The 18829-nt window shown below is 49.7% G+C and overlaps 1 protein-coding gene across 1 annotated transcript in view; it reads right to left on the reverse strand.

Annotated features, from left to right (window-relative positions):
* The window catches only part of LOC111973957 (adhesion G-protein coupled receptor V1-like), a 248282-nt gene that overhangs the window by 96544 nt on the left and 132909 nt on the right, over nucleotides 1–18829 (reverse strand). The window contains 24 exon segments of the mRNA XM_070446866.1: nucleotides 5190–5268; nucleotides 6813–6995; nucleotides 7194–7314; nucleotides 7756–8603; nucleotides 8772–8913; nucleotides 9257–9428; nucleotides 10185–10328; nucleotides 11916–12404; nucleotides 12597–12746; nucleotides 12924–13163; nucleotides 13619–13838; nucleotides 14036–14234; nucleotides 14609–14757; nucleotides 15197–15267; nucleotides 15325–15432; nucleotides 15533–15649; nucleotides 15745–15789; nucleotides 16264–16404; nucleotides 16787–16925; nucleotides 17190–17313; nucleotides 17567–17687; nucleotides 17888–18052; nucleotides 18177–18356; nucleotides 18513–18695. Of these exon segments, the coding sequence (XP_070302967.1) occupies nucleotides 5190–5268; nucleotides 6813–6995; nucleotides 7194–7314; nucleotides 7756–8603; nucleotides 8772–8913; nucleotides 9257–9428; nucleotides 10185–10328; nucleotides 11916–12404; nucleotides 12597–12746; nucleotides 12924–13163; nucleotides 13619–13838; nucleotides 14036–14234; nucleotides 14609–14757; nucleotides 15197–15267; nucleotides 15325–15432; nucleotides 15533–15649; nucleotides 15745–15789; nucleotides 16264–16404; nucleotides 16787–16925; nucleotides 17190–17313; nucleotides 17567–17687; nucleotides 17888–18052; nucleotides 18177–18356; nucleotides 18513–18695 (4530 nt within the window).

The raw sequence follows: 18829 nt of genomic DNA on the forward strand, positions 1-18829 counted from the left end.
CAAAAGGCCCACACAATCCCTTTTGATTCTCCACGTATCTTTGCTGTGTGGTGTCAAGAGCTCTGAGCTGTGTTTAAGTGGACTTATGCGAGAGGTATGGCATGGTGAGTGTGCATCGGGTCAGTTTAAGGGTCACAGGGAGCTCATGGAGGAAGGTTACTGGCGCTAATCACACCCTCCTCCTCTTCTCCTCGTCCTCTCGCCTGGTCAGCAAGTAGCCTAGTTGTAGAGCGTTGGGCCAGTATCATGGAAAATTACCCAAGATTGACAATTACTACCCTGGAAACAACACATTTCACATGCCATTCCGGTGATGTGACAATAAAACATATATGTTTAATTTTTGGATGGTCTGACCAGCAGTTCACCCCAGCCCCACATCTGTCTGCTTGTGCTGTGTCGTGAGAGGCTATTTTAGGGTGCAAACCTCCTCTCCTATTGAGTGACTGTCTTTCTGCTGTGCTTCCTCCCCTTCCTACTTCCCTGCTGTTATGACACAGTCCTCAGACCTGGAGCAGGAGAGACCATGAGTCCCAGGATTGTTGAGAGCTGCAGGACTGTCCACCATATGTGACATGCGGGCTCAATTCTATAACATATTTTATAAACACTTGCTTGTTACTGTCATGTAATCGTTATGGAAACCCATAATCCCATGTTCGAAACAGTTTAAACTGTAATTTTATGGCTGGGAAACCCATAAAGCCCATGTTAAAACAGTACAGTAGTTTATGGGCTGGAAGCACCTAACCCATGTCAACAGTGTACAGTAGTTTTATGGGCTGGGGAAGCCTCATAATACCCATGTTCAACAGTACAGTAGTTTTATGGCTGGGGAAGCACCTAATCCCATGTCAACGTACAGTAAGTGTTATGGCTTTGGGGAAGCACCTAATCCCATGTTCAACGTACAGTAGTTTTATGGCTGGGGAAGCACCTAATCCCATGTTCAACAGGACAGTAGTGTTTTATGGCTGGAAAGCACCTAATCCCATGTTCAACAAGTACAGTAGGTTTGTAATGTGCTGGGGGAAGCACCTAATCCCAGTTCAACAGACAGTAGTTTTTATGGCTGGGGAACCCATTAATCCCATGTTCAACAGTACAGTAGTTTTTATGGCTGGGAAACCTATAATCCATGTTCAAAGCTACAGTAGTTTTATGGCTGGGGAAGCCATAATCCATGTTAACAACATACAGTAGTTTTATGGCTGGGAAGCACCTAATCCCATGTTCAACAGTACAGTATTGTTATGGCTGGGGAAGCCCATAATCCCATGTTCAACAGTACAGTAGTTTTATGGCTGGGGGAAAGCCCATAATCCCATGTTCAACAGTACAGTAGTTTTATGGCTGGGAAAGCCCTAATCCCATGTTCAACAGTACAGTAGTTTATGCTGGGGAAGCACCTAATCCCATGTTCAAAACATACAGTAGTTTTATGGCTGGGGAAGCCCATAAAATCCCATGTTCAACAGTACAGTAGTTTTATGGCTGGGGAACACCTAATCCCATGTTCAACAGTACAGTAGTTTTATGGCGTGGGGAAGCACTAATCCCATGTTCAACAGTACAGTAGAGTTATGGCTGGGGAAACCATAATCCCATGTTCAACAGTACAGTAGTTTTATGGCTGGGGGAAAGCCCTAATCCCATGTTCAACAGACAGTAGTTTTATGGCTGGGGAAGCACCTAATCCCATGTTCAAACAGTACAGTAGATTCATGCTGGGGAAGCCCATAATCCCATGTTCAACAGTACAGGAGTTTTATGGCTGGGGAAACCCTAATCCCATGTTCAACAGTACAGTAGTTTTATGGCTGGGGAAGCAACCTAATCCATGTTCAACATACAGTAGTTTATGGCTGGGAACCCAAATCCCATGTTCAACAGTACAGTAGTTTATGGCTGGGGAAACCCTAATCCCATGTTCAACAGTACAGTAGTTTATGGTGGAAACCCTAATCCATGTTCAACAGATACATAGTTTATGCTGGGAAGCACCTAATCCCATGTTCAACAGTACATAGTTTTATGCTGGGAACCCATATCCCATGTTCAACATACAGTAGTTTATGGCGGGAAGCCCATAATCCCATGTTCAACAGACAGTAGTTTTGCTGGGAAGCCCATAATCCCATGTTCAACAGTACATAGTTTATGCTTGGGGAAACCCATAATCCCATGTTCACATTCTATTTTTTCTTTTCTTTTTTTTTCCTTTTCTCCTCTGTTTATGATTTCATCTGTAACCAGTTAGACGTGCATTTCCTCTGTCTGCGTGTTGCCATAGAACCCGAGTACCCAGGCCTGGTTCCTTGTTGAGATCTACCAGTGGGTGTTGGCGCTGCCATCAATGAAAGGTTCCCGCTTTGCCAACATCACCCTGCTGGAGAGCGATGACCCGCTGGGGTGTCTACTTGTGGCGTGGGTCCAGACTGCCTGTAGCCCACCTCAAGACCACCCACCGTCGAGTCTGGCAGGTGTAGCAGAGAGCTCGAGCAGGGGCCGTCCAACGATCACCGTACTCTACCGCATGGCTGGTGGCACGACACAAGCACACACACACACCACACACACACACACACACACACACACACACACACACACACACACACACACCACACACACCTGACCACACACACACAACATACACTGTACACCACACTTGTTACATACAGTGTTCAGTGGAATAGCCACACAAATATTGTCATACATTTCCACACCATACATTGTCTCCCTTTGTTAAACCACTCACATCCTCTTGGTTGAAATTACAAAGTCCCATCTTATTCAGGTTGTTGTATGTCTAACTCACTAGAATCAGATTTCCATTCCTCTCCCTAACCTAATATATACTGAACCGGATTGTTTCACTTCAATGTCTAACAGTGTGTTGGTCATGGACACTACGTCAAACTCTACTGCAACGGCCAGCAAAGAGACACAACACCCAAAAGCAAGAAGCCACAGCCAGTCCCAGTCCCACCTCAGCTCAGTCCCGCCTCAGTCCCAGCCCCAGCCTCAGTCCAGCCCCAGCCTCATCCAGTCCAGGCCCAGCTCAGTTCCAGCCCAGCCCCAGCCTCAGTTCCAGCCCCACCCAGCCCCGTCCTCAGTTCCAGTCCCAGTCCCAGTCTCAGTCCTCTCCCCAGCCTCAGTTCCAGCCCAGCCACGTTCCAGCATCCCAGACCCAGCCTCCAGTCCAGCCCACCTCACCCCAAGCCCCAGCCTCAGTGCCAGCCTATCAGTCCCAGCCCCAGCCTCAGTCCCAGCCCCAGTCCACAAGTCCACCAAGTCTCAGTCTCAGTCCTCTCACCAGCCTCAGTCCCAGCCCCAGCTCATCCCAGATGCCTCAGTCATCCAAGCAGCCTCAAGTTCCCAGCCCCAGCCTCATGTCCAGCCCCAGCCCCAGCCCCAGTCCAGCTCAGCTCTCTGAGTCCAGTCCAGCCGCCCAGCCCCAGCCCAGTCCAGTCCCAAGCCCTCAGCTGCAGTCCCAGTCCAATCTGCCCCAGCCCCAATCCTCAGTTCCACCCCAGTCCCCAATTCCTGTACATATGACCCAGTTATCTCCAACTCATCCACATCCCTGTTACATATGACCAGTTATCTCCAGTCTCCACATCCTGTTACATACGACCAGGTGTATCTCGAAGTCTCCACATCCTGTTACATATGACCAGGTTAACTCCAAGTCTCCACATGCCTGTTACATATGGGACCATAGTTAACTCCAGTCTCCACATCATGTTTAACATACTGGCACACAGTTAACGTCCAGTTCAGCCACATCATGTTTACATCATGACCAGGTTAACTACCAGTTCTACCACATTCATTTACATACTGACACACAGCCGTTAACTCCAGGCTCCGCACCATCATTTACATCTATGCAACCAGGTTACTACTCCAGTCTCCACGATCATGTTATACAGTATGCACCAGAGGTAACTCCAGTCTCCACATCTATCGTTAACATATGACCAGGTTTATCTCCAGTCTACTCAACATATCACTGGTTCACATCGATGATCTCAGGTTAATCTCCAGTCTCCACATCATGTTACATATGACCAGGTTATCTCCAGTCTCCACATATGTTACATATGACCAGTTATCTCCAGTCTCCATCATGTCGTACATATCGACCAGGTTATCTTCCAGTCTCCACACATCATGTTACATATGACCAGGTTAACTCCAGTCTCCACATCCTGTTACTATGACCAGGTTATCTCCGTCTCCACATCCTGTTAACATATGACCAGGTTATTTCCAGTCATCGTTCACACAGTACTTGATGTTCTGAGAATTACATATTCCAATGGCTCAAAGGATTGCAGAGTCCCTCCACATTCATTTGTCCGTGTTTCCCTTCTGTTTCCATGGCTCTCCAACCAATCTCTCCTCTCTTATCTTTTGAAAATGCAACATTCAAACGCTGTAATAACCAGCGGAGCAGTCTGCTTTCCTACCTAGCTCCTTCATAACACCCAGTTTGAATAGCTAATCTCATTGCTATTCTATAAATCTTGCAATGAGGGCTTGAGAGAATTTAGCATTTTTAAAGCTATTTCCTCCATTATTCTACACATTTTGCCATGAAGGTGAGTATAAAATGTGTGCCAGTTGTTGTTTCAAAACCAGAGCAACAAAAACATGTTGTCGTATGCCTGTTGGGGAAGGGGGAGGACCGGGTGCAGTGGTATTTGCAGGGCTTGCGGGGGTGGTTGCGTACGTCAGTGCGAATACGCAACACCTATCTCCCATCATTCATCCATCATCTCTCTTTCTCTCTCTGTTTCTTCTCCAACTCCCTCCATCTATTCTTGCCTACGTGACCTTGCACACTCCTGTTTCGTGTAATCCAATAGGAAGTCCCTCGGGCTGAGGCAGTAGCCCCACCCTGATCTGGCCTGCGTGGCCGGGATGGACTTTCTGAAAAAGAGGGCCAGACTGACCTTGACCTGGGCCCAAAGGAGCATAGGCTGAACATCACCCTCACCCCGCCAGGCCTCCTCCAACCCCCCCGCCGAAGCGCTTTCACGTGGGAGTGTATGGGGCCATGGAGGGCCAGGGTGCACCTGAAGTAGCGGCCTGCGCCAACGTGACCCTGGTGTCGGCACAGAGGCCCAGGCTGTGTGTGGGCGCCTGTGACCAAGCTCCAGCAGCTCTGGACACTACCATACTTGGACAGGGTGCTCCAGGATCTGCTCAGCAGTTGCACGGAACAGCTCCACCCAGACAACTGCCGCCCTGCTGATCGCACTGGGAAGGTGAGAGGGAAGGACGAGCGAGGGCCGGCGGGTGAAGGAGGAGCTAGTATTTTGCCAAGAATGTTTCGTTTGCCTATTAAAAGTTCTGTTTTGTTTTTATCAGTTTTTTGTGTCGTATGTGTGTTGTCATAGTGTGTGTTTGCAATAGTGTGTGTGTTGCCATATGTGGTGTGCCTGTGTGGTGAGTTTTGTCCCAGTAGCAAACGATGACCGATACTACAAGATAGTTTTAAAAAGGTCTTCTGTGGTTACTTAGTGTACTGCTAAAGCAGCCTCAATCCATCAGCCCTTACCAAGATCTGTCTCTGTAAAATAGACAGGTTAGCTGACAATGTCACGCAACGATGCACACGCACTCAGTGGGGCAGAGTCTGTGATTCGGATAGGCCAGATGCTAACCAACAATGACAAGACAACTGCCACGGTAGGTGACTCGTTTCAGCTAGTTTTAATCGTAGTCTTGGCACCGTGTCTAGTTTGAGTGTTTGACTGATGTCAATGTCAATGCTAATATGGCAAAATATTTGCTAGCTACTACCAACATCTCTAACAATGTATTTAAGAATCAACAAGTGCTCAGTGTGCAAAATGTATTTAGTTTTTCAAATAAAGCATTGGGAATTAAATATAGTTCACATGTCAACAAGCTAAGCCAGAAACGTTCTGTTTAGCCCCCATAGTTGCCGCACGGGGTCGGTTTTGTTGCTAAAACAACCAACCCGCTATACAATGATGGAAGAGACAGATGGGCTAAAAAGGACACAGGTGAATAAAATCTGTCACCACCACACTTAGAATGAACCAAAATGATCCTGAGAGAGAGAAGTGGAGTTTCAAAGAGACACACTCTTAAGAGCTTCCACACACACTTCACTGAGAGGGCAAACCTATGCCTGTCTGTGTTATGCATTGTACTGGCTGTGTTTCATAACCCACCAGGGACAGAGCCACAGTATTAGGACAGCCAGGGACAGAGCCACAGTATTAGGACATCCAGGGAGAGAGCTGCAGTAATAGGACATGCGGCGTGTGAGGTGAAGTCGTAGATCTCGGAGGGAGACGTACACAGTATTAGGACATCCAGGGAGAGAGCTGCAGTATTAGGACATCCAGGGACAGAGCCGCAGTATTAGGACATCCAGGGACAGAGCCACAGTATGAGGACATCCAGGGAGAAGGCCACAGTATTAGGACATCCAGGGACAGAGCTGCAGTATTAGGACATCCAGGGACAGAGCTGCAGTATTAGAACATCCAGGGAGAAGGCCACAGTATTAGGACATCCAGGGAGAGAGCTGCAGTATTAGGACATCCTGCTTGTTCCTTCAAATCAGTGTTCCAAACAGAGAGGATTTTCTGACAGTTTTAAAGTACTGTGACATGTGTCTATTCTGGTACCACCCTGACCTATATTTTATTTTATTTAACCAGGCAAGTCAGTTAAGAACAAATTCTTATTTTACAATGACAGCCTACCCTGGCCAAACCATGCTCTAACCCAGGGAGAGATACTAGAGATATAACCTCTAGTATTACCTGGGACTCACCTGGTCCTGTCGGACCTCCATGCTGAAGACACAGAGGACCTGTCCTCTCCTGCAAAGCACTTTGCCTGAGGTCTGCCACAGCTCCCGTGTCAGGTTCACTCCGTTGTTGACCAGGGATGGCCCCGCCCTGCTAAACGTGGCCCGCCACTTCACCTCAACGTCCTCAAAGGCCCTGCGTGGGAGAAGCAGACCGGTCACACATCAAACACACACGCAGCGCCCCGAGTGGCTGGGAGTGATCATTGCAGCTTTCAGATSCTTATATCATCACCACTAATGTTGCTGTTACTAATGTGACGGTTACTGTTGCTTCTCTTTGGTTTGCTGACAGTCATATGGGAACAAGGTCGATATGGAGGAAATGACCTACCTGTTCTGTTGTCTCTGCAAGTAAAGTAGGGCTGTTCTGTTTACTTCTGAGTCCTCGTCCAGAACCTGACCCAGCAGAGAACTCACACTGAAACCCACTATCCCGTTATGGAAATCACTCCCTGAGAGAAAGTGGAGGGAGGGAGTGAGAAGAGAGAGAGAGAGAGAGAGAGAGAGAGAGAGAGAGAGAGAGAGAGAGAGAGAGAGAGAGAGAGAGAGAGAGAGAGATAACTTTTTCCATATGTATGCTATTCACTGTATGTACACAGAGCATTCAACAAACCAGCGCATCAAGCATCCCAATCCTGTTGTAACTGCGCCTTTGATTATATCATCAGTTATCTTTAACTGAACAGTGGAATAGATTTCACATCACTGGATCTGCAATCAGATGCCCAGTGACCGAATTTAGGGATTGTATTGGAAAACAATGACCTAGACAGAGAACACATTGTTCTAGAGAAACTAGAGCATGACATTACCTTGAATTGGCTGACCAATGGGTAGACTGAGGAGCATATGACATGGGAGCCCGAGGCAAATATGAGCGTTTCAGTATTTACCTAGGATGATGATTTTGGCAAAGGAGCTGAAGCCCTGCTGGTTGGGCCCATCTGCGATCTGCGCACCTCCCTCTGGGTCGCTGAGGTAGATGAAGAACACTTCCTGTCCCTCGGGCTCAGAGTCGTCCAGGATGATGAGGCTGACCTCGGCCTCACTCTGCCCCTCCTGCAGTGACACCAGGGTGGACTCCAACTTGAAGTCTTGCCCCACCAGGGCCAGGGTCTTGTTGTGTTCAGGAGCAAAGGGAAGAGATGGACCCCCAACACTCCCACCTCCATAAGCCTGCACCTTGACCCTCACTGACCCAGCCAGACTGCTAGACCTATGGACCCTGAGGAGCACTCTCTTCTCCTGCTGGCTCCCTTCCTCCCTGTCCTCTGTTGTCTCAACCAGTCCCGGCCCGATGCTCAGCACCCCCACCGTGACGTCGCTGGCCAGGATGGTAACGGTGGCCACACTGTRTTGTGGGATGAGATGGGGCCGGGGGTCACCCGATTGGGGGTCACCACCCCCACTCAGTACCTGGACGTCTGTCAGGTTGACAAAGAAGGTTTCGTCTGGCTCCAAGAGTGCGTCGTCCAGAACGGACAACCGGAGCAAGGCGGASGTCTGGCGAGGTGAGTCAAAGAACAGCTCTCCGTCCCGCACTCCAGCGAAGTCCTGTCCGGCCAGGGCACTGCCCGACACYGTCTGGTAAGACAGGCGGGTACGGTTGCTACGAAAACCATAGAGCCGCTGRACGTAGAGGGTGATGGTCTGCACGTCCTCCTCGATGACCAGCTGGCGGGAGTCCGGAGCGAACTGGTACAGCCCCAGAGGCTCAACCTCTGCCACCGTGAACCCTGACCTGGAGAGGGAAACAGAGAGTAGCATCACACCAGGGCTGTTGAACTTTTGTAACATTACTGTTACATACAGAATGCCATCTTCAGTCAGAGGGCTGTCTTGTTCCCGGCCCTATGTCTACAGTACATAGAAGCGCTATAAGCTTGGCAAGTGAGTCTGGTTACTGTACCGGAGTCTAGCTACCCCAGGAGCAGGGGAGCTGGAGCCGGCTGCAGTGAGGTGGAGGGCGAAGGCCGCTGGCTCAGACACATTAGAGAGCGCCTGGAGGGACACAGCCTTGCTCCTCTCTCCATGGGCCATTGTCACCGAGCCTGAGGAGAAGGACAAACACCCTCAGACAAACACCCTCAGACCACACAGCTCACATCAATTCCTCCTATCTGCGTGCTCATTTTCTAGGGTGTTTGTTGGTGGTGGTGTTTGGAAATGGAGATAATTAAACGAGACTGGAGGAGGTATAGGTAGATTATCTGGGGGGTTAACTGAGACCTTCTCAGCCTGTTCACATGCCCTCCTTCGGTTAGAGAGAGAGAGTAAATTAACCAATAGGGAGAGACCTGGACATTTTAGATCCACACCAAACCTCTTCTAAAGCTCACAGTGGTCAGTTTCCCTCTGAGGTCACAGTGGTCAGTTTCCCTCTGAGGTCCTTACCTGAGCTGGGGGTGATGACTCCAGGCCTGAATCCTAACGGAGCCTGTCCGGGGGGGTACCCTGCGCTCCACTCCACCCTCACCTCCCCAAATAACCCCGTCCTGTACACCAGCGCCTCACACACACCCGTCTCCACACTGGAGACCTGCAACGCCAACGAGACAAAGCCCACCTACACACACACACACACACACACACCACACAGAGGAGGAGGAACAGGGAAGGATGTGATACAACTGTTCCATTAAAGCCCAGTACAGATCTAACAACCTGCGAGACAAAGCGACATACTATTAGAATGTTGTGTTGAAGAACGGCTGACTAAAGACGGTGCATTCGGATCAAAAGGACAAGATGAGTGTTGGAGACCATTTCCATGGTAACGGTGCCTCTGTAGAATGAGGTGATGCCATTATGAGTGTCCACAGCCCTGTGTAGCGCTGTAATGCTTTTATAATACTGTCTGTTAGCAGAAGTGGTGGTAGTGGTAGCTAGCTAGGTCAAAATGCTAAGTCTATTTCGTGGTCAGCACCAAGCTGGTCAACTGACTTTGATTTGAAAGGCTCATGTAACATGCACTTCTTCTAAGGTCATGACTGAGAGAGGTTGTGTGTTCACAGGGAGGTGCTACCAACCACAGAGCAGTAATTCAGTTACATACAGAGCATCCTCCCATCCGTCTTTCCAATGTAGTGGGAGTGGAGATGGGTTTCAAAATGGGTGTAACTACGCCTCCTAGTGGCTAACAGAGGAGCCACACATGTAGTACTTACTACATCCATGTAGTACTTACATCTGATCCCAGATCTGGGATCAGCTTCCCATACCCTAATCCTAGCCATAACCATTAGTGGGTAAAATGCAAAACTGAACCAAGATCAGCATTTAGGTGCAACTTCACCTTACTCCATAAGTTATTGACTGATACCTCAGCACTGGCTGCTTCCTCTGGGACGGTCACTATGGCGACCCTGGCCTCCAGTAGGAGGCGAGGTGGGGAGCTGAAGAGAGGTCCCAGGAGGCTCACGTCTGTAAGCTCCAAAGTAAAGTTCACACCCACTGAGAGAAACACCTAAAAGAGAGAAAGACATTCAGCCTGGTAACCAGGACTACAGAGGCAGGGTCAGTGACACAGCACTAGAAGACAGAGAGAGACATCAGTCTGGTAACCAGGACTACAGAGGCAGGGTCAGTGACACAGCATGAAGACAGAGAGAGAGAGACATTCAGCCTGGTAACCAGTACTACAGAGGCAGGGTCAGTGACACTAGCATAGAAGACAGGAGAGAGAGACATTCAGCCTGGTAACGCAGGACTACAGAGGCAGGCAGTGACACAGCACTAGAAGACAGAGAGAGAGACATTCAGTCCTGGTAACCAGGACTATACAGAGGCAGGGTCAGTGAACACAGGCATTTAGAAGACAGAGAGAGAGAGACATTCAGCCATGGTAACCAGACGACGAGGCAGGGTCAGTGACACAGATTAGAAAGACAATGAGAGAGAGAGACATTCAGCCTGGTACAGGACTACAGAGGCAGGGTAGTGACACAGCATTAGAAGACAGAGAGAGAGAGAGACATTCAGCCTGGTAACCAGGACTACAGAGGCAGGGTCAGTGGACACAGGCATTAGAAGACAGAGAGAGAGAGACATTCACCTGGTAACCAGGACTAACAGAGGCAGGGTCAGTGACACTAGCACTTAGAAGAAGAGAAGACATTCCAGCCGGTAACCAGGACTACAGAGGCAGGGTCAGTGACACAGCCTAAAGACAAGAGAGAGAGACATTCAGCCTGGTAACCAGGACTACAGAGGCAGGGTCAGTGACACAGCAGCTAGAAGACAGAGAGAGACATTTCAGCCTGGTAACCAGGACTTACAGAGGCAGGGTCAGTGACACAGCAACTAGAAGACAGAGAGAGAGACATTCAGCCTGGTAACCAGGACTACAGAGGCAGGGTCAGTGACACAGCACTAGAAGAACAGGAAGAGACATTCAGCCTGGTAACCAGGACTACAGAGGCAGGGTCAGTGACACAGCACTAGAAGCAGAGAGAAGACATTCAGCCTGTAACCAGGACTACAGAGGCAGGGTCAGTGACACAGCACTAGAAGAACAGAGAGAGAGAGACATTCAGCTGGTAACCAGGACTACAGAGGCAGGGTCAGTGACACAGCACTAGAAGACACGAGAGAGACATTCAGCCTGGTAACCAGGACTACAGAGGCAGGGTCAGTGACACAGCACTAGAAGACAAGAGAGAGACATTCAGCCTGGTACCAGGACTACAGAGCAGGTCAGTGACACAGCACTAGAAGACACAGAGAGAGACATTCAGCCGGTAACCAGGACTACAGAGGCAGGGTCAGTGACACAGCACTAGAAGAACACAGAGAACCTTCAGCCTGGTAACCAGGACTACAGAGGCAGGGTCAGTGACGTACTGGAGACAATTTTGGTTTGATAAAATGGCCTTATTAGGGAGGTTATGGAAAGTTATGAAAAACTATACAGAATCAATGTTATCTTCATAAATTGCCAGAAAATGTATGAGTATATTCATAGCACGAGTGCATGATCCCCCATTGATGCATCAAAATCATATAAAACCATTGGCAACCCTGGTCTTGAGTATGTCTTTGAGTCCTCTCTTACCTGAGTACTGATTGGCACAGAGTCAGAGGCTGAATACTCTCCATGCTTGATCAGGACTCTCCCCACAGCCGCCCCACCTAGCAGCTCCTGTCCATTCAGCCCAGGCCCAGTACTGATCCGGTAGCCCACACTGGCGTTGCCGAAGGCCCCAGCCTGGCGCGTCACGTTCAGGGCCAGGAGTCTGACCAACCCGGCCCCCCTCCCCACCACAACCACCGCCTGCCGCTCCGCCGCCAGGCCGAACACGCCGTGCGGCTCGTCGTTAGCACGCACCCTGAAGAGGGTGGTACTGCGGTTGGTGTCCAGGGTGGCGCCACCCTCCACGGAGCTCAGCCGGAGCATGTAGAGCTCCTCCAGCTCGGGCACGGCGTCGGGTAGAAGAGTGAGGACCACCTCTGCCCCTCTCTGACCATCCAGGATAACCACGGAGCCGCTGAGGGCCGAGAAGTCCCCCGCTGTGTCAGAGTCACTCAGGATCTGCCAGTGCACCTGAGAGACACACATACATCTATAACATACCTGCAAATTGGCTGTATATTATCGGACAGACAGTGTAATGAACTCGGTTCATACAGTCTCCCAGCACACCTGAGTGAAAGGGACACACTCAAAGCCGGAGCATTGCCTATAAAGCCATATTCTGTCTGTAACAGTATGATGTCACCCTCGAGGTGGTCGTACCGTGACGTTGCCCATAACACCTTGTCTGCGCGTGATGAGCAGGGAGATGTTGAGCGGCCCCTCGCCGGCTGTGGGCTCACTGTACACACGCTCTCTAAGGTCCTCCTCTGTCAACTCAACTATGCCATTAGGGTCTCCAAACTTCTCAATCTGAGGCACACACACACACACACACACACCAAACCAAGAGAAAACCACATGTTGTCGCCACGATTCAGAGACTCGTATTATCAATAAGAGCCTGTGAAGTCATTTCAATATAATGGTTTTAATACAACTGGGGTTCGTATTAATATTGAGATGTTACTCATTGGGACCGTGATGTACCTTGAGTGTGACAGAGCCAGCTCGGGGGTCAATGTCCATGTCACCTGAGAGGAGTTGAAGCACGACCACAAAGGTCTCCGCCACCTCCACCTCCCCATGGGGTAGAATCCTCAGATCAATGGTGCGCAATCCCCCCTCCCCGTCTCTGAAATGGAATGATCCGTTCACAGGATCTCCAACGTCTGTGTTTACGGGTGGTAASACCTCTTTGGTGTTGGGACCCAGAATGCTCCATGTTATCTGAGGAAAAGAGATCAATGATTCAGATTGGCTGGTATGCATCACTCTCGTGCTTGCAAAGAAGACTAGATTAATATTACTGCCAAATATATTCGGACCAATCGTTCCCTTATGAAAAATACAGGATCAAGACATTATCCGTCGCATAGGCTAACAGGTATTGCAGAGTCATTAAGTTTAGCATGAGTGATGGACATCTGGCAGAGAAATGACGACAGTGAACAAGCTCTTGTACTACGGGGTCAGAGAGACAGAACATGGCAGTTAGATCCTAGTGGCCGATTCCCCGAACACAAATTCACCCTCCCTCTGGACTAAAAAAACACTTTCACTGGAGATTCTCTATCGAGCGTTCTTTTTAGTCTGTGTCCGGGAAACCATCCCGGAGGTGGCTGAGGCTACAGGCCTAACAAGAGGGAGAAACAGAGTGAGGGGGAGTGTCCCAGTAGGCTTACCGTAGCGTTGCCTACAAACCCCCCCGCCCTCTCCAGGAGCAGGCTGAACTTCAGGATACTGTTGGGGTTCACCAGGGTGATCACGCTCGCGTTCAGGAAACGGACCACGCCATTGGGCGAGTCGCTCTTGGCGATGGTAACCCTGGCAATCAGATGAGTACCCAGTATGGCTCCGCCCGTGGCACCCGACAGCTGGATCTCAAACGTCTCGGCGTCCTCTCTGGGAGAAGAGTTATGACAGCGCCATTACTGGTCTTTCATGTTCACATCCATAATTAAATAATTAAACATTGTTTTGTGGCTGGGAAAGGAAACATTTTAAAGGTGATCTATGGAGAGACAGAGAGAGACAGAGACAGACAGAGACAGACAAACAGAGGGAGACAGAGAGGGAGACAGAGAGGGAGACAGACTTACCTGTCCTGGTCGTCTATAATGGACACGTTGATGTGACTGGTGTTGTGGCCGTGGAGGAAGGTGAGCGAGCCGTTGGCCAGGATGTAGTCCAGGCCGGCCCTGGCAGTCAGACCCCTAGAGATGTACTCTGCTGTGACCAGGCCGTAGTAACCCACCCTCCTCACCACCGGGATGGACGCACTGCCCACATCCTCCTCCACTGGAGAGAGACAAGAGAGAGGAGGATCAAATACACTCAGTGCATCCCAAATGGCACCTATGGGGCTCTGGTCAAAAGTAGTACACTATGTAGGGAATAGGGTGCTATTATGGATGGGGACAAATGTACACTTTAATACTGTATTGTAATACTCCTTATATACTGCATTCATCCAATCACCACTCTCAGAATCCCTCTATTTTAATAATGTCCATTAAATATTAAGAGGATGAAATTACATTTGCTAAAGTGATGCCTGATAGTAATAGCTATGTTGAATAGTGTCAACATGTGTGTGTGTGTGTGTGTGTGTGTGTGTGTGTGTGTGTGTGTGTGTGTGTGTGTGTGTGTGTGTGTGTGTATTAGAGGCTGACCTGTGATGTTGACATAGTCAGGGAGGAACTCCAGAATGCCCTCTGAGTTGTCACTCTTCTGGATGACGATCATGACGGAGGAAACTTTGCCGATGGCTGGAGGCTGGTCTCGTTGCAGACCGTGCTCCCTCACACTGAAGTCCACATTACTGACCACAGGAGGGAGACAGAGGTCAGAGACATCACCACTCCGTCTCACACCCAGTGATGTAAAGGTTAAAAAAAATAGATGGATAACACTGATCTCCGTTTGTGGTGAAAGGTGGGTTGAACGTTCAAACTAAATAAAAGAGGTAGGTAAACAGCATTAAMCTGCGTTTACCCTCCACTATACCACAGCTCACACCACAGAGACCCACACCTTCCACCTCACTTACAGTGAAATCCACATTTCTGACTATGGCATTTTGATCACTAACGAGGTTTGGGATCCTCCTCCCACACCTAGACCCCACACCAGCAGCTCAGGGTAGAAGTTGTCCTTAGCAACAGATCTAGGATCAGCTTTCCCTCTCCAACCCCCCTAACCTTAACTGGAGGACAGGAATCACAGAAATGACTCTAGATCACTGTCCAGGGTCCACCTACCTGTCATTGAGGAGCTCCACTGTGGTGATGTTGAGGTAGAAGCTCATAGGTCGCCTCTGGAGGTCGTCGTGTCATGGATTACTTCAGCGTGAGCCCACGCTGCTGTTCCTGGGCCAAACGAAGCCTACCGAGCAGCGCGGTAAGTCCACTCCACTGACCGCTACACTGCCTGCTGTCTGGTAGGTACCCAAAACACTCCCAAACCTGCCCATGGAGCGCACCACTGTCAAATTGACCTGGGGGAGAAGAGAAGGGGTTCACCACACCACTCCCAAAGCCTGCCCATGGAGCGCACCACTGTCACATTGACCTGGGGAAAGAGAAGGGTTCACCCACCACACTCTCAAACCTGCCCATGGAGCGCACCACTGTCACATTGACTGGGGGAGAAGAGAAGGGGTTCACCCACACACTCTCAAACCTGCTCATGGAGCGCACCACTGTCACATTGACCTGGGGAGGAAGAGAGGGTTCACCCACACACTCCAAACCGCCCATGGAGCGCACCCACTGTCACATTGACCTGGGGGAGAAGAGAAGGGGTTCACCCACACTCCCAAACCGCCCATGGAGCGCACCACTGTCACATTGACCTGGGGGGAGAAAGAAGCGGTGGAGGAGGGAGGGGGAAAAAATAGGCAGTCATATAGAATGGTTGAAATATGATGACTCTTGACTAAAACACAGCTAAATGCTTAATTTCCACTTCTGACTTTCAAACCATTTTTATTGCTCCCTCAGCCCACCATCCCTCTGATAGGACAGGTCACCATCCCAGCTCTGATAGGGCAGGTCAGACCGTTCCCGACCCTCGGATAGGGCAGGTCAGACCATTCCCAGGCTCCGATTAGGGCAGGTCAGACCGTTCCCAGGCCTGATCGGCAGGTCAGACCAGTTCCAGCCTCTGATAGGGCAGGTCAGACCTTCCATGCTCTGATTAGGGGCAGCTCAACGAACCTCCGTTCCAGGCCCTGATAGGGCGAGTCTAGCCAGTTAGACATCCTCTATGTGAGTTTCAACAATTGCGGTGGTTAAGATCATGGCCAAGACTTGCCCAGGCGCCTCACCTTGCCCTCCTCCTCAGGCGCCCTGAACGAGGCCGTTGGACAAAGCGGGAGAACAGGCCCGTGGGGGAGATCATGGACGTTGCCGTGACGACGTGGCGCTCTCTGGCCCGACGCGCTCGATCCCTTGCTCCTGGCCGTGACCTAGAGTCATACAGGTCTAGCTAGTACACGACGACGCCCGCGCCTGCTCATGGCGCCGTGGCTCACACCTCATCGCCTACCCGATACAACGCAGAGGCAACAAGACACCATCCTTCCCGAGCCTGTCGACCGCACAAGTATTCCACCCCTGGAGGGACATGTTGAAATGGCATGGCCAATACAATAAGTTACTACTTCACGCTGAAGCTAGTTATAACTTGTTCTGATATTGAGACAGCACCAGTTTTGCATATTTACGTTGAGAACTATTCGAGTTTATCCTGCATTCTTTACACTGTAACGATCTCGTGAGGTATTGATAAAAACAGAACATAGTAGTGATTAGAAAATATCATTCCACAGTCAGAGAGTTGTCAGTTACTTTTAGGCGTATGGGTGCGGCAGGACTGTCGTGTCCCTCAGTGGTTACGCCAGACAGCTCCTCAAACTCAGAGGACACAGGCAGAGAGTGATGTTCCAGTACACCGGATCTTCCAAAGATGCCAGGGCACGCGTACAAGCTGACAACACCACAACACACACACACAACACACACACACAACACAACACACCACACGACACACACACACACACACACACACACACACACACACACACACACATACACACATAATGGTATCATTGCAACATGCATTTGGTTGACATCTTATTAACCAAAAGAAGACTTTCTCAACGACACAACAGAAATATTCTGACCAATGAACATATGTGAGGCTTTCCCATTAGCCAGTGATATGTGTGTGTGTAACTGTCTGTGTGTGTACCTGACCAGAGCAGTCCCATTATAGTCTCCCTGAGGTTCTCCGATGAGGACGTTCCTGGAAGCCTCAGCGATCCCCACTATTCCCAGGGCTGCACGGTCTCCCAGGATGGTGACGGTGGCTGACCCTACAGACACACACCAACCCAGGGGACACAGTTCAGTCGAATGCCCTCCTCCGGTGCGCCTTACACACAAGTTTCCTYTAGGCGTAGATCTAGGATCAGCTTCCTCTCCCTCAATCCAAACCGTAACCATTCGAATTTAAAACGCAGAAACTGACCTCAGATCAGCTTCTAGGCGCAACTTTATCCCTCCCCTCTCCATAGACCAGAGACTGTGTGTATGTTTAAACACAGTGAGGCAGCTAAAGACACTGACCATTAACGGGGTCGATTACAGCACCACTCTTGGCAGCCAGGAGCTGGACAGTGAAGCTCTCGTCTCCCTCCAACACAGCGTCAGCCAGAGCCCGGATCACCAGCGTTCTCCTAAACTCTGTCTGAGGTTCACAAAGTCTCCCATCAGTGTCTTCCMTACAAACTGCAGTTTCAACTTCTAAGATAAACTGTACATTTAGCACCAACTATTAGTACATTTGGTATCAATTATTACCAAGTAGTTAACTAGTTAGTTCACATATAGTGTAAAACGCTGTTAACTGACCTGCTATCATCTTCCCTAGCCCCGCCCCCTACTGACCTCATTGAAGACCAGTGTTCCATTGAGAGGTGAAAGGTCGTCCCGGGCAGTGTCCTCCAGGCGCCACATCAGTGTCACCGCCCCYTCGCCTTCTGCACTTCGCACCACCGTCAGCGTTGCCATGGCAGCCGGGTCACTAGTGAATTCTGGCTCGCTGATAGTGAACTAGAAGRAGATTTGTTTACTTAGCATAATAATGGTTTACAATAAAGTTGTATTGGATTGGAAAATACAACTTCTTCCATTCTCTGTAGGGCAATTTGTTGGGTGACAATGAGTTGTGACTCACAGTCTTCTCCTGGAAGCCGAAGCTGCCCAGGGGTGAATCGTTGGGTGGGATGGTGACTGTCACAGAGATCGCCACCCCCAGCCTGGCGCCACCAATCACACGCATTAGAGTCACACTGAAGCGCTCCACAGACTCCACCTCCGTGTCATCCACGATGCTGATGTCTATGATGGCCTGTCCCTGCAAACAGAACCGGAGTTTATTTTACCTGAGGTATACATCTTATCCTTCATAGAAGCTCAACTAGACTTAGTGGATCATAGTTACGTAGGTGACCTAACTTAACTATGTGGTCTAACAGGAGAAACTCTCTAACCATAGTTGTAATCAAACTACCTGTCCATCTTGAAAGGTGATATTCCCAGAAGAGGGAGTGAAGTCATCGAGCCTGGCAGTGATTGGCTGAGCCTCCCAGTACACCACCACTCTCCCAGTCCTGCCAGCCAATCGCACCACTGCTAGACGGAGGACGTTTCTGGGCGGAGCCACCTCATAGGCCAGCAACTCTCCAGACTCTTCCTAAGAATTAGTCACAGAAACAGAGTTGAAGCATTAAAATACCTATTTGTACCATAGGGTTAACATACCCATTTGTACCATAGGGTTAACATACCCATTTGTACCATAGGGTTAACATACCCATTTGTACCATA

The sequence above is a fragment of the Salvelinus sp. IW2-2015 genome, linkage group LG15, assembly GCF_002910315.2.
Source record: "Salvelinus sp. IW2-2015 linkage group LG15, ASM291031v2, whole genome shotgun sequence".
In the NCBI taxonomy this organism is placed as follows: Eukaryota; Metazoa; Chordata; class Actinopteri; order Salmoniformes; family Salmonidae; genus Salvelinus; species Salvelinus sp. IW2-2015.